Source organism: Squalius cephalus, assembly GCF_949319135.1.
Source record: "Squalius cephalus genome assembly, chromosome: 2".
Lineage (NCBI taxonomy): Eukaryota > Metazoa > Chordata > Actinopteri > Cypriniformes > Leuciscidae > Squalius > Squalius cephalus.
In genome coordinates this window covers 3,207,978-3,234,388 of record NC_137123.1, presented here as the reverse complement: position 1 = coordinate 3,234,388, position 26,411 = coordinate 3,207,978, and the positions used below count along the sequence as shown (strand labels likewise).

The 26,411-nt window shown below is 38.4% G+C and overlaps 1 protein-coding gene across 1 annotated transcript in view; it reads left to right on the top strand.

Moving 5' to 3' along the window:
- The window catches only part of LOC307154449 (adhesion G protein-coupled receptor L1), a 65,636-nt gene extending 51,165 nt beyond the window's left edge, over window positions 1-14,471 (top strand). The window contains exons 16-25 of the mRNA XM_079864397.1: window positions 1,563-1,772; window positions 6,344-6,564; window positions 6,644-6,710; window positions 8,023-8,114; window positions 9,724-9,892; window positions 9,968-10,123; window positions 10,270-10,366; window positions 11,486-11,608; window positions 11,734-11,751; window positions 13,175-14,471. Of these exons, the coding sequence (XP_079720523.1) occupies window positions 1,563-1,772; window positions 6,344-6,564; window positions 6,644-6,710; window positions 8,023-8,114; window positions 9,724-9,892; window positions 9,968-10,123; window positions 10,270-10,366; window positions 11,486-11,608; window positions 11,734-11,751; window positions 13,175-14,001 (1,980 nt within the window). The 3' untranslated portion in view covers window positions 14,002-14,471. The remainder of the gene's footprint in view (window positions 1-1,562; window positions 1,773-6,343; window positions 6,565-6,643; window positions 6,711-8,022; window positions 8,115-9,723; window positions 9,893-9,967; window positions 10,124-10,269; window positions 10,367-11,485; window positions 11,609-11,733; window positions 11,752-13,174) is intronic.
- The last annotated feature ends 11,940 nt before the right edge of the window (window positions 14,472-26,411 follow it).

The following is a 26,411-nucleotide window of genomic DNA, read 5'->3' as shown; positions in this document are numbered from 1 at the left end:
AGACCACATCAGACCACATCAGACTAAACCAGACCACATCAGACCACATCAGACTAAACCAGACCATATCAGACCACATCAGACTAAACCAGACCACATCAGACTAAACCAGACCACATCAGACCACATCAGACTAAACCAGACCATATCAGACCACATCAGACTAAACCAGACCACATCAGACCACATCAGACTAAACCAAACCACATCAGACTAAACCAGACCACATCAGACCACATCAGACTAAACCAGACCATATCAGACCACATCAGACTAAACCAGACCACATCAGACTAAACCAGACCACATCAGACTAAACCAAACCACATCAAACTAAACCAGACCACATCAGACTAAACCAGACCACATCAGACTAAACCAGACCACATCAGACTAAACCAGACCACATCAGACCACATCAGACTAAACCAGACCACATCAGACCACATCAGACTAAACCAAACCACATCAGACCACATCAGACTAAACCAAACCACATTAGACTAAACCAGACCACATCAGACTAAACCAGAACACATCAGACTAAACCAGACCACATCAGACTAAACCAGACCACATCAGACTAAACCAGAACACATCAGACTAAACCAGACCACATCAGACTAAACCAGACCACATCAGACTAAACCAGACCACATCAGACTAAACCAGAACACATCAGACTAAACCAGACCACACCAGACCACATCAGACTAAACCAGACCACATCAGACTAAACCAGACCACATCAGACTAAACCAAACCACATCAGACTAAACCAGACCACATCAGACTAAACCAGAACACATCAGACTAAACCAGACCACATCAGACTAAACCAGAACACATCAGACTAAACCAGACCACCTCAGACTAAACCAGACCACATCAGACTAAACCAGAACACATCAGACTAAACCAGACCACATCAGACCACATCAGACTAAACCAGACCACATCAGACTAAACCAGACCACATCAGACTAAACCAAACCACATCAGACTAAACCAGAACACATCAGACTAAACCAGAACACATCAGACTAAACCAGAACACATCAGACTAAACCAGACCACATCAGACTAAACCAAACCACATCAGACTAAACCAGACCACATCAGACTAAACCAAACCACATCAGACTAAACCAGAACACATCAGACTAAATCAGACCACATCAGACTTAACCAGAACACATCAGACTAAACCAGACCACATCAGACTAAACCAGACCACAACAGACTAAACCAGACCACATCAGACTAAACCAGAACACATCAGACTAAACCAGAACACATCTGACTAAACCAGAACATATCTGACTAAACCAGACCACATCAGACTAAACCAGAACACATCAGACTAAACCAGAACACACCAGACTAAACTGTATCAGACTAATTCATTGATTTGTATATATTTTCTAAATGTATCTTGTTTTCTTTTGCTTTCTTGTAAAATGTGAAATTTGAATAAAATAACATAAAACAAATTTGATAAACATGCGTGTGTGTATGCGTGTATTTACGCGTGTGTCGCTCACGCTCTGCTGTTCTCCCAGTATCCCGGAGGTGTTCAGGGCCTGATCCTCTTCGTCATCACATGGGTGGGGATGGTGATCTCTCTGGTGTGTCTGGCTCTCTGCATCTCCACCTTCTGCTGTCTGAGGGGTCTTCAGAGCGACCGCACCACCATCCACAAGAACCTCTGCCTCACGCTCTTCATCTCACAGCTGCTCTTCCTCATCGGCATGGACAAGACACACTACACCGTGAGTTCGCCAGGACCGGATCTTCTCAGAACACATCAGACTAAACTGTATCAGACTAAACCAGAACACATCAGACTAAATCAGACCACCTGAGACCACTTCAGACTAATCTGTATCAGATATCAGAACACATCAGACAAAACCAGACCACATTAGACAAAATCAGACCATTTCAGACTACATTAGGCTAAATAGTATCAGACTGAACCAGACCACATTAGACAAAATCAGACCACGTTAGACAAAACGAGACCACATTAGACAAAGTCAGACCATATTAGACCACATCAGATTAAACCAGACCAAATCTGAGCAAACTAGACCACTCCATCTTACATTAAACTTAACCAATTCACACAAGGTTGCATTAGAGCAAACCAGACTAAACTTAATCAGACAAAACCAGACCACTTTAGACTATATGACCATATAGAAATATGACCATATCAGACCAAATCAAATCAAACTGTACAGGCTAAACCAGAACATTTCAGAGCAAACCAGATCCTACCAGAACACCACAGAGCAAACTAGACCACATTAGACAAAATCGGACCATATCAGACCAGATTAGACTAAATCAGTACAGTCTAAATCAGACCTCATCAGTCCAAACAAGACTGTATCAGACTAAACCAAATCACAGCAGACCAAACAGGACTGTATCAGACTAAACCCGACCTCATCAGTCCAAAGAAGACTGTATCAGACTAAACCAGACCTCAACAGACTAAACCCGACCTCATCAGTCCAAACAAGACTGTATCAGACTAAACCAGACCTCATCAGACTAAAGAAAAACATAATCAGACTGAACAGAACTGTATCAGACTAAACCAAATCACAGCAGACCAAACAGGACTGTATCAGACTAAACCCGACCTCATCAGTCCAAAGAAGACTGTATCAGACTAAACCAGACCTCAACAGACTAAACCCGACCTCATCAGTCCAAACAAGACTGTATCAGACTAAACTCGACCTCATCAGTCCAAACAGGACCATATCAGACTAAACCAGACCTCATCAGTCCAAAGAAGACTGAATCAGACTAAACCAGACCTCGTCACACTAAACCCGACCTCATCAATCCAAACAGGACTGCATCAGACTAAGCCAGACCTCATCATACTAAACCCGACCTCATCAGTCCAAACAGGACTGTATCAGACTAAACCAGAACTGATCAGACTAAACCCGACCTCATCAGTCCAAACAGGACTGTATCAGACTAAACCAGACCTCATCAGACTAAACCCGACCCCATCAGTCCAAACAGGACTGTATCAGACTAAGCCAGACCTCATCATACTAAACCCAACCTCATCAGTCCAAACAGGACTGTATCAGACTAAACCAGACCTCATCATACTAAACCCGACCTCATCAGTTCAAACAGGACTGTATCAGACTAAACCAGACCTTATCATACTAAACCCGACCTCATCAGTCCAAACAGGACTGCATCAGACTAAACCAGACCTCATCATACTAAACCCGACCTCATCAGTCCAAACAAGACTGTATCAGACTAAACCCGACCTCATCAGTCCAAACAGGACTGTATCAGACTAAACCCGACCTCATCAGTCCAAACAGGACTGTATCAGACTAAACCAGACCTCATCATACTAAACCCGACCTCATCAGTCCAAACAGGACTGTATCAGACTAAACCCGACCTCATCAGTCCAAACAGGACTGTATCAGACTAAACCCGACCTCATCAGTCCAAACAGGACTGTATCAGACTAAACCAGACCTGATCAGACTAAACCCGACCTCATAAGTCCAAACAGGACTGTATCAGACTAAGCCAGACCTCATCATACTAAACCCGACCTCATCAGTCCAAACAGGACTGTATCAGACTAAGCCAGACCTCATCATACTAAACCCGACCTCATCAGTCCAAACAGGACTGTATCAGACTAAACCCGACCTGATCAGACTAAACCCGACCTCATCAGTCCAAACAGGACTGTATCAGACTAAACCAGACCTCATCAGACTAAACCCGACCTCATCAGTCCAAACAGGACTGTATCAGACTAAGCCAGACCTCATCATACTAAACCCGACCTCATCAGTTCAAACAGGACTGTATCAGACTAAACCCGACCTCATCAGTCCAAACAGGACTGTATCAGACTAAGCCAGACCTCATCATACTAAACCCGACCTCATCAGTCCAAACAGGACTGTATCAGACTAAACCCGACCTCATCAGACTAAACCCGACCTCATCAGTCCAAACAGGACTGTATCAGACTAAACCAGACCTCATCAGTTCAAACAGGACTGCATCAGACTAAACCAGACCTCATCAGTCCAAACAGGACTGCATCAGACTAAACCAGACCTCATCAGACCAAACAGGACTGCATCAGACTAAACCAGACCTCATCAGACCAAACAGGACTGTATCAGACTAAACCAGACCTCATCAGTTCAAACAGGACTGCATCAGACTAAACCAGACCTCATCAGTCCAAACAGGACTGCATCAGACTAAACCAGACCTCATCAGTCCAAACAGGACTGTATCAGACTAAACCAGACCTCATCAGTCCAAACAGGACTGCATCAGACTAAACCAGACCTCATCAGTCCAAACAGGACTGTATCAGACTAAACCAGACCTCATCAGTCCAAACAGGACTGTATCAGACTAAACCAAATCACAGCAGACCAAATAAGACTGTATCAGACTAAACCAGACCTCATCACACTAAAGATAAACATCATCAGACTGAACAGAACTTTATCAGACTAAACCAGACCTCATCAGTCCAAACAGGACTGTATCAGACTAAACCAGACCTCATCACACTAAAGATAAACATCATCAGACTGAACAGAACTTTATCAGACTAAACCAGACCAAGCAAGACTGTTCTAAAGTAATCCAGACCTCATCAGCTGACACGTCAGGTGTGTGTAGGGTTGCCAACCGTTCCGTATAATACGGAATCGTCCCGTATTTAAGGCATCAATGAAGCGTCCCGTATGAAAGCCATACGGAACGCAGTTTGTCCCGTATTTTCAGGCATACGATCTAAATTAAGAATTAACCATTTCTCTGAGATAAATCTTTGTTTGATTTGCAAACATAGCCATTCGCGGAAGGCTTTAAGACCCAGCAGAATCCTCTCCCGGCTGTCGCTCCCGCTTCACAGCCATCGGGACTCGCGCTAACGGCAAATCCATTCTTTCACTGTCCGCGTTTTTATTCCGGCTAATCAGTTTGGGCGATTACAAACAACGTGATTATTGTTCATGAGTCCAACATTCTTTATCTGAAAAGTATGCACTTTTCATTTATTCATACATGGTTGCAAAAACATTTAGGCCTAGTTCAAAATTTTGAGTGCCATTGTTTAAATGCTTTTTTTTAAAAAAAGACGTTTAATTATTGTGCTTTTAAATTTTATGCCATCTATGTATCTTCCTGACCAAAAAAAAAAAAACCTTTTATGTTTATCGTTTTGAATAGAGGTTGATGATACAGTAATATTCGTTGGTAACGTTCTATATATTGAAAATAGGTCAAATTCAACAATTTGAACATGGAGCCACATTATTTCTATGGGACTGAACCATATATGGCCTTTAAAATGAAGATTACAAAAGAAAAGTTTATTAAGAATGAGAATTTAGAAGGATATTAAGGTATCTTTATTATTTTTAGAGTTACAGGCACACAAACTTTGGAAAAATACTATTTATGGCACTCTAGTAATGTTCAATTGTGTTGATAGAAAAAAAAAACAAGATACATTTCTAGTTTCAACATTATTTGTTCTTCAGAAAATGTGCGACCATTGAAAATGTAAACTAACTGGAGCCACATTAACATCCCTATATTGGGACTTAATTAACCATATTTGGCCTTAAAAAATAAGAAACCAAAAGAAAAGTTTGTTAAGAATTAGAATCTAAGAGAATATTAAGATATTTTTAATATGAGTTGCAGGCATGCAAACTTTGGGCAAAAAACAAAAGTACTGCTTTTTCCCATTTTTAAAATGTCACTGTTGGCATAGCTATAATGAAACAAAGATGGCTAAAGTCAACCAATAGACCTAACAATCTCTGTGTAAAAGTAAAATAATGATGCAGTTTAAAAGTCATTTTAACCCCCCTGTAATCTGACTCCAAATCTTAGGTGAAAATTGTCATTTTGACCCATTTTACAAAACTGTAAATTACTCAGTAAATAGACATCCATCACATGTAGCCTAATATTTTGGCTTTCTTCTTCATTTACGTTTGTCTTTCTTCAGAATATTTTCTTTTAACAAAATCAAAAATTTGAGCTGGGAAAGTGTCTGAAATTTGGTTGATTTTTCCGAAATGACCCAAATGTGTTTGTCTGAGAACCTTTATACATCTTTTGTACACATATTTAACTGTAGATGCTGAAATGATATGCACTGTGTGGTACACTACAAATATTTTGGGTGTCCCTTATTCTGTCCCTTATTTTCCTATAAAGAACCACGATTGTTCCTTATTTTCCTTTCCATAAGTTGGCAACCCTAGGTGTGTGTGTGTGTGTGTGTGTGTAGGTTGTGTGCCCGGTCCTGGCGGGCCTGCTGCACTTCTCTCTGCTGTCGGTGTTCTGCTGGCTCTGCATGGAGACGGTTCAGCTGTATGTGCTGATGGTGGAGGTGTTCGAGAGCGAGACGTCTCGGCGCAAGTACTACTACCTCTCGGCGTACGGCTTCCCCACGCTGGTGGTGGCCATTTCCACCGCCATCGACTACAGGAGCTACGGAGGACCCAAAGCGTGAGTGTGTTTCCCTCCACATGTGCTGATGACATCCGTGTGTGTGTGTGTGTGTAATACATCTTCTGTGTGTTTGTAGCTGCTGGCTGAGGGTGGATAACTACTTCATCTGGACGTTTATCGGCCCCGCCTCCCTCGTTATCCTGGTGAGACTCATTTTAATGCACTGGCTCAGAAAATGCATCATTTACAAATACTTTTTGTTAGACATTGGCTGTGTTTGTAACGCTGAACCACTGCACTACTCATGCTAACTTGTGTGTATATTTAGTTTTATATATGCATGGTTTATGCAGATGGAAAGAGCTTACAAAACTGCACCAGGGCTGCCAACTGTCAGGCATTCACCGTGAGACTCACGCAATTGAGACTTTTCACACGCTCTCACGCCACACATCCCTTTCCTCACGCAGAGAACAATCGCGAAGCAAAGAGGACACTGACACTGACAGACAAGACAGAGCAGGTTCATTTTGATATAAAACATTCTCAGCTCTCAGATTCTATCAATTTTATTACGAAATTCAAACAATAAATAGCGTTTTGGCGCTTGTAAATGTGACGTGACAGATCGCTATACGTGAACCGATCATCTCTTACTCTTTACTACTAGTTAATAGTAAATGAACACGAATGAACAATAGGTATGTTGAAAGATACAGTACAACTTAACGATATGTATATGCCTCATACATAATATCAATCAATCAGTGTTTTTCAACGGCAGAAAGAGGTCAATAAAACAGCTGGAGAACTATATAACGTTACATTTATCTTTATATATTAACCGTTTAATGACCTTAGCACGTTAGTTAGCTAGAAAGATTGGCCAGAGAGAGGAGTATTTTGCTAAATATGTGCACTATATTATATCATTAAAATACTATAACTTTGTTATTATAATAAAAACCTCATTATATTTTATTTGAGTTGTTATTTTTAACCTTTAATAATAATTCCAGCTGACAGGGCTGTATGTTTACAGCATTAGGTGAGTTTTTTTTTTTCTTGAGATAAATCTTACCTTTTATTCTACTGTACCTTTTATTCATCCAAATGAATTGATATTGAATCGATGGAATAAAACCACAAGAATTTAATAGAATTGAAGTCGTGAAATGTGTGTCAAGCAATGATAAAAACAGTAGCCTACAGTCATTATACCATGTAAACATTGTAACATGTTGTTACTAAACTTGTTGTTACTAAACTAAACTAAAGTCCCCCCCCCCCCCAATCCAAACCCCCCTTTTCCATAATTCTCACTCCAAGCTAAACTCAAAAGTTGGCAGCCCTGGCTATTTTTTATATTGTTGAAATAGTGCTATTTTATATTATATTTACAACAAAATTGGATGAAAAATGCAACATAACTGTATTACATTGCTGAATTGAGTATCTCCTGAATGACGTTGACTCTCTTAATAGCTGGTCTGACCTTTGACCTCTTGTGTTTAGCTGAACCTGGTGGTGCTGGTCATCACTGTGCACCGGATGCTGCGTCACTCCACCGTACTGAAACCGGACTCCAGCCGCTTCGACAACATCAAGTGAGAATCACTGGCACAATTATCAGTCCCTTGTCGGTTATTGTGTGTGTGTGTGTGTGCATGTCTTGTGAACACGCTGTTACATTCTGTTTACCCGCTTGTTTCATTAAAATCTCCGCTGGAAATTAACGTCATCTGTCTGTTTCATCTGCCAAGCCGTGACAGTCACGTGTCTCTGCTTATTGGAAACATGAAAATAAATCACGTTGCTACGAGCTTGTATCCCTTGTTTGTTATTCTCTGCTCTCTTGGAGATTTTCTTTTTGCCAAAATACAGAGCATTACCACATTTGCAGTGAGACAGTTCCAGAATGCAACGCTATCGGATCTGGCATTTACAGTCAAACCAACATTTATTCAGACACCTTCAACATTCCTCACATTATCACAGTTTATTCACTATAGTTTAGAGAATGGTGATAAAATATGACAATAACCAAGTTGATATTTGACTGGTTCTGTCCGTCCTTCTGTTAGACTGTCTCACACATGAATTATGTTGAATATCTGTCAGCTGTTAAATTTAACTACACAATTAGATAATACCAGTTTAGCTCAACCAATCACCAAGCAATGCTTCATTGTGTTCAGTCTGTGTGTAAAAAGAGCATTAGCAATTAAAGAAAACACACTTCAGCAAAACATGATCAGCTCAAAGTGTCTGAATAATGTTTGGTCCCAAATGTTTATAAATGTTACTGGTAGTCACTGTATGAAGAATTTTAGGGTGTAATATGTCACAGTTTACTTTATTTTGCTCTCCTCACTTACATAAATGAACTATAGTGTCCATCTGGTGTCTGAATACTTTTTGGTTTGACTGTATGTGAGCAGTGTATTTTACATCGTATCATTCTAACTCTATTATCGAGTCTCTGTTCTCTTCATGCGAGGAGCTCTATTTGTGTGGACGTCAAGTCAAATCACTGTTTTTTAGTCCCTGCAGGATTTTGTGATCGCAATAATTAAAGAGGACTTTTTCAAAGCCTTGATGTTGTTTTATAGCTCTACTAGAACATGTTGCTTGAATGTTGAGCCTCTTACCATAACCGGCAGTTTCAACTCACTGCTAACTAGGTTTGGGTATCGTTTGCATTTTAATGATTCCGATTTCGATTCTGTTTATCGATTCCAAACTTCGATTCCAATAAGGTAAAAAATAAATAAATTCCAGTTGCAATCGAAATTATTCAAGCCACATTGCAAATCAGGTTTATTGGCAAAATGTACAGTCTTTCAGGTGTTTGCAATGAACAAATCAAACAAAAGTAATTCAAATAGCTCAACACAATGTTTCAAGTGGTTAAATAAAATTTTATAACAAGTATCCGATTCCTCAAGGATTCGATTCTAGAATTGGAATTGATTTTCGATTTCCAACCCTACTACTAACTCAACCAGGCCCCGCCCCTTTATTATGCGTATTCATTATTTAAATGAGGAATATTGTGATGTGTTTGTTAACAAATGAAACCTTATTGTGAAGTGTTGCCATGTTTTTGTAGTATTTTTATTTACTGATACCAACTCTGGGTGGACGAAATCATGAAAGAGTGTGTGTGTGTGTGTGTGTGTGTGTGTGTGTGTGTATCTGTGTGTGTGTGTGCAGGTGCTGGACGGTCAGTTCTGTGACGCTGCTGTTACTGGTGTCTCTGACGTGGATCTTCGGCCTCTTGTTCATCAATGACAACAGTGTAGTGATGGCGTATCTCTTCACCTCCTTCAACGCTCTACACGGCATGTTCATCTTCCTCCTGCACTGCGCCCTGCAGAAGAAGGTGTGTGTGTGTGTGTGTGTTGCCTGTGTTTGGCCTCCTAACCTGGTTTCTCACACAGTGTTGTGTGTTTAACAGGTGCAGAAAGAGTACGGCAAATGCTTGCGTCAATCACCCTGCTGTGGCCACGCCTCCTCCACCGGTTCCCATGGTTCCCTCAAGAGCTCCGCCCACCGAGGCAACAATCGTTACTACGGCGGCAGCCAATCACGACATGCGCCTGCACAAAGACAGGTAATACACACATGTGTGTTTGTGTATGTGTGTGTCTGTGAGGTGTTACACTGTCTGAAGTATCAGGAGTTTACTCACCTGTGGCTTAAATCTCACCTGTGTGTGTGTGTGTGTGTGTGTGTGTGTGTGTGTGTGTGTGTGATCAGAGTCGTATCAGGAGGATGTGGAATGACACTGTTCGACGGCAGACAGAATCGTCCTTCATGGCAGCTGAGATCAACAACACACCTACACTCACCCGAGGTGAAATACACACACATACTGTATACACACTCTCTTATGCAAAGTTGTGCTTTTGTTGAAATAAAAATATTAATAAAGAAATACATTTAATACATAGAAAATTATTTTAAAATGAATACATTTGATTAAAAAAAATAAAAATATTAATAATAATAGCAAATAGTAAAATATTAATATAAAAAAACGAGTAAAATTGTTGCCAGTACATTATATAAATATAGATTTTTTTTTTCATTTACATGTATTTAAAAAATTCATAAAAATATGAATAAAATTGTTACGCTTATATATATATATATTTGAACATATATTTAAAAAAAAAAATAAAAAAAATATTAGTAATAACAAATAAAATTAAAGTATATAAGAAATACTTCAATAGAATCTTTACAATTACATTTAAAAATATTTAAAAAATTATTTTAAAATTTAAAAAAATATAAAAAATAATTTGTTTGAATTTTAATGATTCCGATTTCGATTCTGTTTATCGATTCCAAATTTCGATTCCAATTAGGTCAAAAATAAATAAAAATAGCAGTTGCAATCGAAATTATTCAACCCACATTGCAAATCAGGTTTATTGGCAAAATGTACAGTCTTTCAGGTGTTTATTTTTTTTAAATTGAAAAAAATATAAAAAATAATTATTAGTAATAGCAAACTAAAAAAATATTAGTAATAAAAAAAGTATGTTATAAATAAGAATAAAAACTGCACCCTTTGTTGAGCTCCATTCTTAGTCTCTTTTACATGAAAAAAAAAAAATAAAAATAAAAATATATATATATATATATATATATATATATATTTTTTTTTTTTTTTTTTTTTTTTTTTTTTTAAAATATAAAATAATTATTAGTAATGGCAAATAAAAAAAAAAAGTAATAAAAAAGTATATTATAAATAAGAATAAAAACTGCACCCTTTGTTGAGCTCCTTTAGTCTTTTTTACATGGAAAATTCATGGGGATTTTTTTCTTGGCACAAGCAAGATTTTTTTTTTTTTTGATTTGTTAGAATAGTTTCTTCAGAACCTCACACACAAACAGCACCATTTCACAACAGTGACCCACAGCTGAAATGTCTCTCTGTAAGGGCCGTGCTGTTTCTCCTCAGGCACTATGGGTAATCACCTCCTAGCCAATCCAATGCTTCAGACCCGCTCTGGCTCCTCCCCTTACAACACCTTATTGGCTGAAACATTCAACCCGCCCTCACCTGCAGTTTTCAACGCCACTGGTCAGTGTGTGTGTGTGTGTGTGTGATGAAAAACATTTTGTGTGTTTTCTCTAAATGTGTGTGTATCTGTATTCACTTGTTTCTCCTTTCTTCCTGTCTGACTCTCTTTGTGAACCGATCTACAGGCACGTTCAGAAACTCAAGTACGAGACGCGCGTTCTTTCTCTCTGTCTGTGTTTCTGTCATATCCATGCTTCTCCTTCATCTTCCCCTCACTAATATATAATTCACTCACATCAAGCACGCCAAAAATCATTTACAAACCCTAATGCCTCATTTATACAAGACTTTTACGTCACACTCAGACATGCACATCAGATTTTCCGGTGTTTTAGATGTCTGTTACTACAGAGATGGTGTATTAACATGAATAACAGAGACAGACTGAGACTATAAAATAAAGTTAAGCAGCACTGGGGGACTGAGAAACACCTCGATTTAATAATGTCTGACAGCTGGTTTGCAATGACGTAAAGGTGAGTAAATAATGAAAAAGCGTTCGTTGTTTCTCTTAAGTGTGAGCACACTGTCGAGAGACATGACAGAGCAGGTGTTATTGGGGAATTTTGCTTATTTTATGTGCATGAAAGAACGCAAGCATTAGATGCATCTCTGTATTTACACATTCATGGGCCTGAAACTGCTCACTCATTCAGTATCAATTACATATCAATGCAATATTCACTAAATGGTGTCACATCCTGAAAAAAAAACGACCTTAACCCTCATCCTTCCCTTGAGGAAAATCTTTTTTTTTTTTTTTTTTTTTTTTTAAATTGAGTGTTGATCAGGGGGGTCTGAGACCCCAGGAACCAAAAAGTGAACTTGAACCAAAAAATGCACAAAAAAAAATTGAATGGATTCGAGGAGTTTTGTGGTTGAAATTTAAAAAAGTAACAAATCCTTCCCTCACGGGTCAATTTGACCCCCTTAGGAATGAATGGAATGCGAGGAATGCTTCAGTATACATAGAAAAACCTAAAAATGCTCAAAATTTTAATAAAAAATGCTAATGCTTTTATGTTTGAATGCATACTGAAGAGAAACTGACTTTAGGACCCAGCGGAACAGCTCATTTGCTCCATATAGAGCTATAAGGCCATCTAGAGTCATGAAATATCATGTTATATTATTTATTTTCCACAAGAGGTCGGTAAAGACACCCAATGTAAGATATTTTGAGCTGAATTAAAAGGGTTATGCATGAAATTCTGAGTTATTTTGAATTTAAGTTATAGTAATTTGAGGAATGTGCTTAAATTACTAAATTACTATTTATTTTTTAGTTATTGATTTAAAGGTAAATAAAATAACAAATAACAAAAAAAATCAATCAAATATATTAGCAAAATGAAATAAAATAAGCTTTCTGTACAAAAAAATAAAAATGAAGTATAATTGTAGGGCCTTCGGCTCATTTTGACCCGCGAGGGAAAGATTTGTTACAGAACGCGAGGGAAGAATGAAGGTTAAGCTCCTAACCGAATGGTCAAACTGAAAGAAATTTTGACATTTAATTACTAAAATCATGTTGTGTAACAGAGCATTTCTCTCTCCTTCCTGTAGAGGGCACCCTGTCGCGCAGCCGCGAGTCATGTGGGCTGGAGGGAGTCCGACTGAACGGGAACTACAACAATAGCTACTCGCTTCACGGAGGGAGCTCAGACCTGCTGGGAGGCGTTCCTGTGGGGTCAGGGGGCGTGTCCGGAGAAGTCAGCCCCGCCCTTTTGACACCTAGAGGGGCGGAGCCTTCAACCGGTTTGAGGCGGAATCTTTCTGACGCAGCGGCGTTGGAGAAGATGATAATATCTGAGCTGGTGCAGAGTAACCTGCGCCCTTCCACCGATCGATACGGCAATGGAACGAATTCGACAATGACGAACTACGCCACGTCGACGGGTCACCGGGAGCCTCCGCAACGGCCCTTGCCTCGCCCGCCTCCGCCACCCCCGCAAGATGAGGACGAGCTGCTGTACAAAGCACTCGAAAAGCCACGCCTCCCGGATAAGCCCCGCCTCCCTGATAAGCCCCGCCTCCCGGATAAACCCCGCCTCCTTGAGCACGCCCAGTCTGTTTTCTACCAGAGCGAAGAGGACTCGGAGAGTTACTCAGCGGAGATCACTGACGGCGTGGGCGGGGCCGGACCTGACTCCGCCTCCCTGTACGCGCGGGACCGCGATTCGTCCTATCCCGACAGCAGTCCTGAGGCGCTGGGGGCGGAGCCTCACCCCACGCTCCCGCCGGACGAGCTGTACTTCAGCGCGGGACGTCAAGCGCACATCTCCGCCTTCTACCAGCCTCCGCCTCGCAGGACCAACGATGAGCCTCGACTGGGACTCCAGCCCTCGCAGGGGGACGGCGACGGACAAATGCAACTGGTGACCAGTCTGTGACTAGGGCGCTGGTGACCAGGACACGCAGATCTGGAGGAGGACAATGAGGGGGGATGACTTCGACATCACCATCATCGTCATCACGATTAGTATCAGGGCGAATCCCAATGAAACCTCAAGTCCGGCTCGTACTTCACTCCGAAATTCCTAAGAGGACTCCTAAACTCCTAAGAAAGACTTCCGTTGTGAAATATGAGCCAGACATGTTTTCGTTGAGATTCCTGAATCAGTATGAAGCTACTTGCAGATAACGATAATCAATTATGGCTTGTCCTCAGATCTCCCAAAAGGAATCAGGGGCGAATCTCAAGAAACCTCATGTCCGGCTCGTACCTCACTCCGAAACTCCTAAGAAAGACTTCCGTTGTGAAATATGAGCCAGACATGTTTTCGTTGAGATTCCTGCATCAGTATGAAGCTACTTGCAGATAACGATGAACAATTATGGCTTGCCCTCAGATCTCCCAAAAGGAGCACTGTGGTGAAAGCCTTGGGAAGATCCCTGTTTAGATGATGATGATGATGATGATGAAGATGATGTTGGCTTCCTCCTCCACGTCTCTGTTTCCTGGTCGCCCGCACACCCACCCTGCTCATCTCACTGCCATTCAAGCACATCAGTCTGTCCTTTCTAAGAAGTCGTCTTCTTATCGGGTAGTTTTTCCTCCATTTGTGCATCCTCCATCTCTTCCCTGCTGAGAAACCCAGTTTAAACCAGTCTGAGGTGGTTATCCGGTCTCCCGTCCTGGGGTGCGTTTACCAAAGCCAACTATGGTCGCAAGTTCCGTCGTTATCAATAGAGTTCAATGGAATTTGCGATTATAGTTGGCCAACGATGCTTTTTGGGAAACGCACCCTTAGCCGAGCTGGTTTGTTTGCTGGTTTTGGGTGGAAGACCATCTGAAAACCACCTCAGGCCGGGTTAAGCTGGTTTTTCAGCAGGATCTCTTTCGTTCAGGGTGGTGTGGTGTATGAGTGTCAGACCTTTATCAGAATGTGATAACACTTACACCAGAGACCGCAGCTCTTATACATGCCAAAAAAAATCACACACTTACACTCTTGGGGAGCGACTACAGTCGGGAGTCACGCTCTCAACGTCATAGAGGTCAAAGGTTACGAGTCACGTCAACCAGACTATTGTTTTTCAGCAGCGTGGCGGATAAAAGAACACAAACGAACTGCCAACCAATCGTCTGCTTCGGTGTTGACACCGACCAATCACTTTGCCGGGTTTTGAGGACGTTGACGCAAAGCTCCGCCCCCTTTCCTGTGTTTAAGTAAGTTGATCAAGGATTTGATGATGTTCAACCGAGCGACGGGGTGCTCGCAAACTTCCTGTAAATATGAACTGAGAGACGCGACGTCTCTGGACATGCTTCTCTTTCACTTATGAGTTTATGGTTGAAAAAAGTCTTAAAGAATATGTAGATGATCTGATGACACTTGTCTCCTCTTTCGGTCTTTTTCTCACTCTGTCTCTTTCGGTCTTTCTCGCTCTCTGAGAGTGTTTCATGTAAAAAAAGATAAGAAATGTTTTTTAACCAAAATAAAATGGACAAAAGCAAAGAGATGCTGTACTCTTCTTCAACTAACCTGCCTAAATAACCCACTGCCAAATATCGTTCAGCAAGAGGTCAAGGTTCAGCTGGTGAACAGGTAGACGTCAACAAGCACTTTTCTACGTTTGGAGGCATTCAGAAGCAGCCATGCTTTCGGATGAGAGACAATTTTTGTGATTTTTAGCATCCTGTGAGTATTAAATCTTATTTTTGCAGGACGTCTAATATGTAACCAATTGTTTATAAAATAATTTGTCAACAAATAAGCCTTAAGGTCTCTCAGTGGTTTTCCGACAAATTAAAAGCTCTGTTTGAAAAAAAGAAAAGAAATTGAGAAAGCTGTAAATATTAGTATACTATTGTAATTCTACTGTAACTCTACTGTAATAATACTCTTTATTTTACAGTACAGTAGCACTTATAATAGTAATATTTCTCAATTGATTGGATTTTTATAATACAAGTAATTGTATAAAATATGTATTTATTATTATAGTCGTATTGATTTTTTTGTTCTAAGCTGATCACATGCTAAGTTTAGGGTTGCTGAGTTCTGTTCTTGTTTTGTCATTTAAAATAATGTGTTACACAGAAGAGATAGTAAAACCAGTTAAGCAAACATTAAGCACAGACACACATACATATCAGTGAGGATGATGGGAATCTCCCTCTACTCATGCATACGCTTCAAAAGAAAGAGGTGAGTCACACAGATATTACATTAATCCACATTATTTGACTCAAATAAAACTAGCCCATTGAGAATCTTATTTTTAACTTAACAAAATGTTTCATAAGGGTTATTCATAAACTCTGGGAGGATTCATTAACGTCATCAACTGAGCAACTACAGCATGACTAATTGTACTCTTTTAATATAGTCACTGGTGAAAACCAGTCATTAATTGACCTTTATCACAGTTACTCCTCACATGTCTAGCAATGATGAGGATAAGTTTTTTATCCTTTTTATTTTAAAAAGTGTCTTTTAACTTGGTTTTCCAGTTAAATACTTAAAGGAGTAGTTCACTTCAGAATTTTAATTTCCTGATAATTTACTCACTCTCATGTCATCCAAGATGTATCATGTCTTTCCTGTGTTAAATTAAGGTGTTAAATTAAGGTTTTTGACTTCAATGGGGTCCAAATGTGAGTTTCGGTGCAGCTTCAAGGGGCGTTTTCACACCTGAAGGCCAAAGGTCATTGTCAGAAGTTCTAGTTTAACCATCTGAAATCTCTGCATAGTCCAAGGCTTATTTATGCACGCAGTATATGATTTCTTTGTATGAATGTAATGGCCACATCTGCTATTCATTAATGTGGACCTCTGTGCTCAGATGGTGAAGTCTCCCTATGTTATACATTCAAGGCCTTTCTGGATTCAGAGGCACAGGAGGAGATCTAGCCGGAAATACATTCGGTTAGTTTTGGTTTGGTTTCACATTGCAATCATGCATACATTTCCCTTTAAAGGGATACTTCACCTCTGGGAAGATGAATGTGTATTTAAAATAGGTCATTTAAGTAGAAGAAATGTGAAGAACTTTTTAATTTGGAGCTTACTAGACTGAGAAAAGCCAGAAAATGTATTTTTGGCTCATGTGGATGAAAGACAACAACTCCCAGAATGCACTTGCTTCGCTGCCTTAGGAGGCCACGCCTACCGGTAAGAGTGCGCACTAGTTGAAAACAACAAGGCTTAGCCTACGTGATGAGTTTGCCAGGGATCTCTAGAGATCGCCCAAAATGTCCGGGATTCGGCTTTTGCGTTCTACAGTTGCCATTCATTATGTTTACTGTGGCGAGCAGAACGAGGCTGACGGCCGCGGGAGAACGACGCGAGGCCGGTGTTACTGAGACGCGCCGGGTCTCGCATCTCTCACGGAGGAGCGGGAATTTTCTTAGCAAGGGTAAAACGCACATCAACCGATCACTTGTTTAGCGTTCATGTAAACACTGCATTCAGATTCACCAATCAGAATGAATTCAGTTAGATTGAAACAAAAGGTGAGCTGCATGTAACGTTAAACAATGAATGGCGACCGCAGAACGCAAATGCTGAATCCCGGACATTTTGAACGATCTCGCCCGCCGGACAAGTCCGGGAAAAGGAGGATGGTTTTCCCTACTTACTCAGCTTTCTCCTACTATTCAGCTTTCTCCACAGAACAGGAGCCTGCTAGCTTAGCTTCCAAAGAAAGACGGCTGACACTGTGTACATTCTGTGAGTGAGATCCAACCCTGTATGGGCGGGCTGAAAACATGCGGAACAACGCCATCTACTGGCTGTAGTCTTTAGCCTCTGGCCAGAAAATCCTCCGATGACGCAAAATGACGATTTTTGCGTCATCGGAGGATTTTTTCCAGACAAAAAATACATAAATCTCTTGTCTCAGGGGGATATGAGGGTGGAAAGCACGGTAATTCGAAAATACTACAGGTTTTCTACTAATACAAAGCTTAATGCTAAATCCTGAAGTAACCCTTTAATATTTTAAGGACAAATGAGGGGGCGGTACGAAGATGGCGGGTTGAGCAGTCGTGTTTTCTGAAGCTCGTCATAGTGGTTCCCAAAAGTAGTCTTGAAGTGATTAATTCCAACTGACTTGTTGCGCGATGACTTCTAAAAAACTGATTAAACCTGCCAAACTTAAATTAGACCCCAAGGGGAAAGAGTTGTCGCCGATTGGTGATAAGAAAGGTGAGGCCAGAGAATTGGAGCACGAATACGCCATGGAGGTCTCTGTTAACAGTAAAAGAGAACGTGGAGAGGGCTCTCTCCCTGCAACCCCAAGTAAAAATCCGGCGGAAAAAAGGGTTAAATCAACAGCTGACGGAGAGAAGGCGGAAATCTCAAATGAAACCATTCTGGAGGCAATTTTGAAACTGGAAAAGAGAGTGGAGGAGAAGCTGGCGGATTTAAGCGAGCAATCTAAGCAAAGCAGCGCCATGATTGCAAGCTTAACGAAAGCGATTCATTTCAACACAGAAGAGGTGAACGAGTGCAAGAAAAGAGTCAAGGACTTGGAGATACAAAATGAGCTTCTTCGCAAGGATAACTCTGATCTCAAGGAGAGGGTGAGAGAACAGGAAAGATATAGAATGAGATGGTGTCTGCGTATCAAAGGCATTGAAGAAAAGAAAGACGAAGATATCAGATCACATGTCATTCAGATTCTAAACAAGTTTGCACCTGAGATGGAGGCAAAAATGGAAGAGGCGGTGGACATTGTCCATAGGCTGGGTAGAAAGATGGACAATAAAAACCGAAATGTCATTGTGCTGTTCACTCAAAGGCGGGTGAAGGATGAAATCTGGCGTCGAAGCAAAAATTCTCCTATCTGCAAGGCTGAGGGTGTTCGTTTCGCGGAGATGCTTCCTCGAGAGGATTTGGAAGACAGACGAAAGCTGTGGCCTCAAATTGATCAAGCGAGGAGGGCAGGAAAACTTGCTTTTTTTCGCGGTCCATATGGCTTCATTGAAGGACGACGAATCGACGTTGGCGGGTGAATAGATACAGTTATAAATGTAAGTCAGACAGTTGGATACTTTTCAATGGGACACTATTAGAGCTCTTGTTTAAAGTCGCGGTTCATATAGTGACTGAGTGAGCTAACAAGTCGTGGTTGTTTGATTTGTGGTTATAGTTCTAGTTCTCTTTTTTTCTATCTTTTTTCTTCTATTTTAGCGTATGATTAAGGACAAATTTATTTTTGGTTCTTTGAACGTTAGGGGCTTAAAAGACAGTGTAAAGAGAAAAGCAATTTTTCTATTTTGTAAAGGGCAGAATGCTCATTGTATGTTTCTTCAAGAGACTCATTCTTCAGACTCAGATGCATCTTTCTGGTCTAATCAGTGGGGAGAGAAGATTTTTTTCAGTCACGGTTCTAATCGTTCGGGAGGAGTGGCAATATGCTTCAACAAATGTCCGGGGGAAGTCATCGTTCATAAAGCTGATGGAAGTGGTCACTGGTTGATGGTGGTACTAAAAATTGATGATATTTTTTTTATTCTAATTAATATTTATGGCTTTAACAATACAGCTCAAAACCAGAAATTAATAGAAGATATTTCTAACTTGATCTTAGAAACTAAAGCAAGGTACCCATCTGATAATGTTTTAGTAGGAGGGGATTGGAATATGGTTCCTGACGAATGGACCGATAGATGGCCTCCCAGACTTAACAAGGGGCGGATTAATGTTAGTGTTGATTTTTTGAGGACAGAAAATTATTTGAGTGATGTGTGGCGATATTTAAATCCTGAGGTTGAATGTTTTTCATGGTTTAAACCAAATGGGGAAAGCAAATCTAGAATTGATTATTGGATGGTCAGTGACAATATTCTAAAATATGTTTCAAAGTCTTCAATTTCTAAAGCTCCATTAACGGATCATTGTTTTATTGATCTCGTTTTAGAACCCTCAACTAAGCAAACTAGAAACAAAAGTTATTGGAAGTTTAATGCCTTTCTCTTACAAAATGAAGAATTTTGCAATAAAATTAGGGAACTAATTAGAGATATAGAGATAAATAATTCTTTTGTTGGTAATATAAGTAAATGGGAATATCTAAAATTTAAAATTCGAGAATTTTCCATTGTTTTTTCTAAGAAACTAATAAAAGAAAAAAGAGAATATGAAAATAAGTTAATTTGTGAAATAAGTCAGTGTTGTAACAAATCTCTTTTAAATAATCATGATAAGGTTATGGAGCTTCAAAGTAAACTAGATAATTTGTATCTTGAGAGGGCACAGGGTGCATATATAAGATCGCGCGCTAAATGGATTGAGGAAGGTGAAAAGAACTCTTCATATTTCAGCAATTTAGAAAAAAATAGACAGCAAAGGAACTCTGTTAGTTGTTTAATGATTCAAGGTGAGGAATGTAGAGATTCTAAACTAATTGAAAAAGAAGTGTTTCAGTTTTATTCTAAATTATACTCCTCAGATTTCTCCTCTTATGAGTCAGATCTTTTTTTTGCTCAAATTCAGAACAATATTCCTTGTATTGAGGACTCTTTCAAAGTTTTATGCGATTCAGATCTTAAAATAGAAGAATTGGATTCAGTTGTTGAGAGGATGCCTTTAAACAAATCCCCAGGGACAGATGGGCTCACTAATAATTTTTTTTAATTTTTTTGGGGAGATTTGAGAAATTTATTATTCTGTGCCTTAAAAGAAGGAATTGAAAAAAAAGAGTTGATTGAAAGTATGAAGCAAGGTTTAATTACATTGATCCCAAAAGCTGGTAAAGATAAAAGAGTATTAGACAATTTGAGGCCTATCACTTTGCTTAACATTGATTATAAAATTTTCCCTGGCGCAATCGCTGCTAGGCTGAAAAAGGGTATTGCTTCAATAATTAGTGAGACACAATCGGGGTTTTATATATATTCAATAGCTCTGTAGCTCTAGGGCATGGAACCTGCTCAAGATTTCCAATTAAAAGGGGGATTCGTCAGGGCTGTGGTAGCTCTCCATTATTATTTATAATGGTTGCAGAACTATTATCTATATTGATTAAAAATAATGGTATTAGAGGTTTAACAGTATTGGATAGAGAAATAATTATAAGTCAGTTTGCTGACGACACAACATTGTTTCTAAAAGATGAACATCAAATTCCATTAGCTTTACATTCTATTGACCAGTTTTCTAAAGCCTCTGGGTTACATTTAAACCTAAGCAAATGTGTAATGTTAACATTGCATGAGTCTCCTCTGCTGTCATTATTTAATATACAAATTAAAAAGGAAGTGAAATATTTGGGGATTACTATTTCGAAAGATAAAGATGTTATAAAGAATAAAAATGTGTTGAATAACATAGATAAATGTAAGTCCATTCTTAATAGATGGCTGCAGAGAGATCTTAGCATCTTTGGAAGGGTTCTTTTGTCTAAAATGGATAGTTTGTCCAGGCTCATCTATCCAGCCTTCTCCTTGCCCATATCGTCACGAATTATTAAATTAATAAATAAGATGAATTTTAAATTTATTTGGAGGAATAGATGTCAGTATATAAGAAAGGATGACATGATTAAAAAATATGAAGATGGTGGTGTGAATGCGATTGATTTTGACATTATGAATGGTGTTTTGAAATTAAAATGGTTAAAATCCTTTATTCAAAATAGCCACTCCTTTTGGTTTATTGTTCCTACTGCTATCTTTAACAAATTGGGGGGAATACAATTTTTATTACGTTGTGACTTTGAGTGTACCTCGTTACCAGTTAAACTTTCAGCCTTCCATCAGCAAGTGATGCTCTACTGGAAATTACTGTTCAAACATAACTTCACGCCTCACAACACTCCAGTTTGGAATTGTAGATATATAAAGTTTGGCAGAAAAACTGTATTTATTGAGGAATGGAAATCTAAAGGGATTTGGGCTATTGCCCATTTCTTGGATGATAAGGGAAATTTGTTACTGCATAGAGAGTTTTGTGAGAAATACCAATTACAGTGTAACGTAAATGTTTTTAATAGAATGATCAGAGCCATACCAATCCCTTTAAGATTAATGGTTAAAGAAGACATGTTGTACTCCAAAATCTCCCCAGAACTGAGACAGCTCTCCTTAGAAGGTCATGATTTCTGTGATAAAAAATGCACAAATAGAGTTATCAGAAGTTTTATTTTACAAGCGTATTACCCAAACCCAATTAGACGCGATTATGTGCTTAGAGATTTTGATTTGGTTGAAAAAAAAAAAATTAGGTTAAATTATTTATCTTTTCCCCTTCCTCCTAAAGTTAAGGAAGTGAACTTCAAAATTTTAAACGAGATTTATCCTACTAATGAATTTTTAAGATTGAAATTTAATTTTGAGGTGAATAATTGTGTTTTTTGTGAAACAAATATTGAAAATTTAGAGCATGTCTTCTTTTTGTGTGATATGGTGCTACCCTTTTGGAGAGAGGTACAGAACTGGTTAAGAGTTAGGAGGGTTGAAATCCCACCTCTTACGGTGAAATTGATTAGGTTTGGTGTTTGTATGAATAACAAAGAGTGTGAGCTAATTATTAATTTTCTTTTATGTTTCGGAAAATTTTTCATTCACAAATGTAGATGGTTTAAATCCAAACCCAACTTTAATCAATGGCTGAATGAGATTAAACTCTTGTGTAAATCAGTAAAATTTGTTAAAAATCAGAAAGCCCTTAAATTGTTATCTCTTTTGAATAAGTTTAAATTAATTTAAAAGCCCCTTTTTATTTTTAAAATTTTCATGTATATTATTTTGTTTATTGTAAGTTTTTTTTTTTTTTTCTTTCTCGTTCTTGTAATATGCTCAACCTAAGGTGAAATAACTGCTGTGGTATTCAGTGAATTGTAATGTACCTTGTTTGTTTGTGTTAATGCTTAATAAAAAATAAAAATAAAAAAAAAACTTCTTCACCCAAAAAAAAAAAAAAATTTTAAGGACAAATTGTACAACAAATTGTAATAGAGGCCAGGGTTAACTTAACTTAAGTCATAAACAATATATACTATAATTAAATAAAAAGGATAAAATGCTATAGTTGCAATAAATAATGTGTTGCTTTTGCTGAAATCTTACATACCGGTACACAAATGTTTATTATTTAAAAATAAGAATATTTTAAGGAGGAATTTCTGGTATATATGGAGACATTGAGAGGGATGAAAAGTCCTAAAGCAGTGTAGGCTATTCCTTATTGGAAGATTTTACAATCTTCTAAAATACTTTTTACTTTGTCTTTAACTTGCTTACTGTTGAGAACTTTATGCATATTGTGATGTGATGATTGAATGTAAGCTCAGTCTTGTTTGTAAAACTTAAGTTATTAATGCCTTTCTGTTAATGTTCTACAAATAGGCTACATTATGAATACAAAAATCATAATTAAAAACAAAAACATGCAGGTCATGTGACCATTAACCGGAGAGAACCCCGAACATGCGAATGTGTTAGTTATTCAACTCTTTATGTGTAATTCAATGCGATTATTCAAGATTATTTAAAAATCTCAGGGCTACTGCAAAATAAAATATTTACAAAACGTTGCAGACACATCCTCTGAGGAAAACATGAGTGTAAACGCGCCACAGCTCCAGTAGAGGTCGCTCGTCAGTGAGAGAGAGAAAGACTCCAACGGTCACCACATGTGATCGCCGGGAAACACCACATTTACCGTGTGTTTTAATCCGGACTCAGAATGATGATCATGTAAAGTTACTCATCTGAGACTGCTGTGAAGGAATCCTCTCCTCTGCAGGTCAGGGTTTGTGACGCATAATATTATCTTCATACACAGGTTTTGTGACTCAGATAAGGTGTTGTGTTGTTGTGGCCCAGATCTGGCAAACAGGAGCGGTCCACCCAAGCGCCGTCATTCCCCGCTCCATGTGTGCCAGATCATCTTTCCACGGGTTAGTAAGAGTAGGGTGTGATTCTGGACACAGTCCGAGTCTCTGGTCATTTAAGGGAAATTGTGAAATTGCCATATTTTAAATAAATATTGACTATTTGGATCTGTGTGAAACGCCCTCAAGCACTAACACCAAAGTAAAAGTTCACTTTCTATGGAAGTTCTTATTAAATATGACAATATCACGAGCTTGTGGTGAGTCACGCCAGGAATACCTTAACTTTTCGTGCTCATGTTTGTTAAAATCTTCTGATTGTTATAATATTGCTGGATCTCATGCTGCAATAACACAGGGTTTGTGATGTGAATATTAAAGGATCAACACAATTGTTAGATTCAAAAGTCATCAGTAATTCAGGCTATATCATGATGATTATAAAACCATCAACAGGTGACCATCATCACCTGATCTCATTTCACTTTCGCTTTCTTTGCTGCTGCAAATGTGTTTAACAAACACACTGTCACAGTATGGAGGACCAAACCTGCAGAAATTAAAAATGAATAAATACATAAATAAATATGCAAAGAAATGTAAAAAAAAAAAAAAAATGACAGAGTTTTCATTTTTGCATGAACTATCCCTTTAAACACTCTGTGTTTACCCCTTTTCTTAAAGGGTAGCCTAACTAAACCCTTAAACAACTTTTTTTAGTTAATGATCTGTAAGACTGGGGCTTTATTAATGCTGTTCATTGATTCAAGTAATTTTTTTGACATTTGTGTTTAAAGTGTTTTCATTTTTAATTTTGTTTGGGTGAATTAGCCTATCTATTAAAAATCATACAACAACAAAGAAGTGTCTTCATTGAAAGACTTCATCCATATAGAATTTTCAAAGATTCTCTTGAAAAACTCTTGTCAATTTTGTGAAACTGATATTGAAACCACTGAAAATATTTTATTTTATTGTAGGCCTAATTACTCAAAGTTGTTTTGGTGTCAATTGTGCAGTAAAAGGTTGTGTATTATAATGTGAATCCCCTTGAATGCAAACAAATGAAGTTTGGTGTAGGCCTACTGAAGAAAGATTGTTCGCAACACTATTTGGTCAATAACCTTTTTGAACTTGCTAAACACTTCATTCATAAATGAAAACCCCGTCCTTTCCTCATAATGAACTTAAAGCTTTTGCTGCTTCTCTTTCAAATTAAAAAGCTACTACAGTAGCCAGTTTCTTCAATGAATAACTTACTTTGCTATAAATGTTGTTCTTTCAAATATTTCAATTATATATTTTTTCATTAATTAATTAATTTTTTTTCTCTTCCTTGCCTTTCATGGTTGTAAATATGATTTGAGACTTCATTGCTGTTATTTATTGTAATTTGCAACTACGTCTGCCTTTTGAGAATCGTAAATTGTTAATAGCCTATTGTTTGTTCAATGCCTATTTTGTATGTAAATTGGTGTATATCTTCAAAAAAAACAAAAAAAAACTTTCTTCCGCCACCTCACAAACAACAAAATTAATAAATAAATGCCCCAATTAAAAATGGTGTAAAAAAAAAGCCTATGAATGTGATAATTTGATTATATAACATAACATGATATAGGCTACTATCACACGGGAAGAGCGTTGAAAAACTATTTGAACGAATCCTCTTGAGTTAATGATTGAACTCACTCGTTAAGACGGTGGCTTGGCACCACCTACTGGCTGTTTTAGTTTCATATTTAAACATATAATTTCATCGATTCTATCATTTCATATTTAAATATTCAAAATGTTATATTAAAAAATGAATATCATAACATTATTTATGCAATTGTAATTGCAGTGTAGATGCATCCATGGCTCCTCTGCATTAACAGTCTGTGTAAATAATATCTAATGCCATTCAGAGTCAGCGTCTGCACGTCCCACATCTGCATTTGTTGAAACTGATTTTATTTTAGGTACTAGTAACAGGCCTATAGTAGTGTCTATAGGTAAACCTATACATACGGTTAGGGTGATATTAAAGGACATAAGCCGTGATATAAGATTTTGGCCATATTGCCCATCTCCAAGTCATTTATTGCCTGCGTGACCTGTAAAGTCACATCCACAAACCTCTTGCGTATTGTTTGGTCTCACCACAAGGTGTCACTGTGGCCTCAAAGCTTCAGCACTGCCACTCTGAGCTCGACTGCTATGTCTGAGATAAAACGCCTCCCTCATTAGCATACAGAGCAATGAATGAATGAATAAATAAATAAATGTATAAATAAATCAATGTGGAAAAATATATAATTATACATAAATAGGGAAATAAAAGTAATTTATATGTATAAATAGTCATTTATTTTTGTTTTTTTTTACATTTCTTTGCATATTTATTTATGTATTTGTTCATTTTTAATTTCTGCAGGTTAAGGTCCCCCATATCACCGTGGCTGTAAAAGATATAATAAGAGTTAAGAACCCGACTAATGGAAACACTAACAGGGTTTTTCCTGGTTCAAAA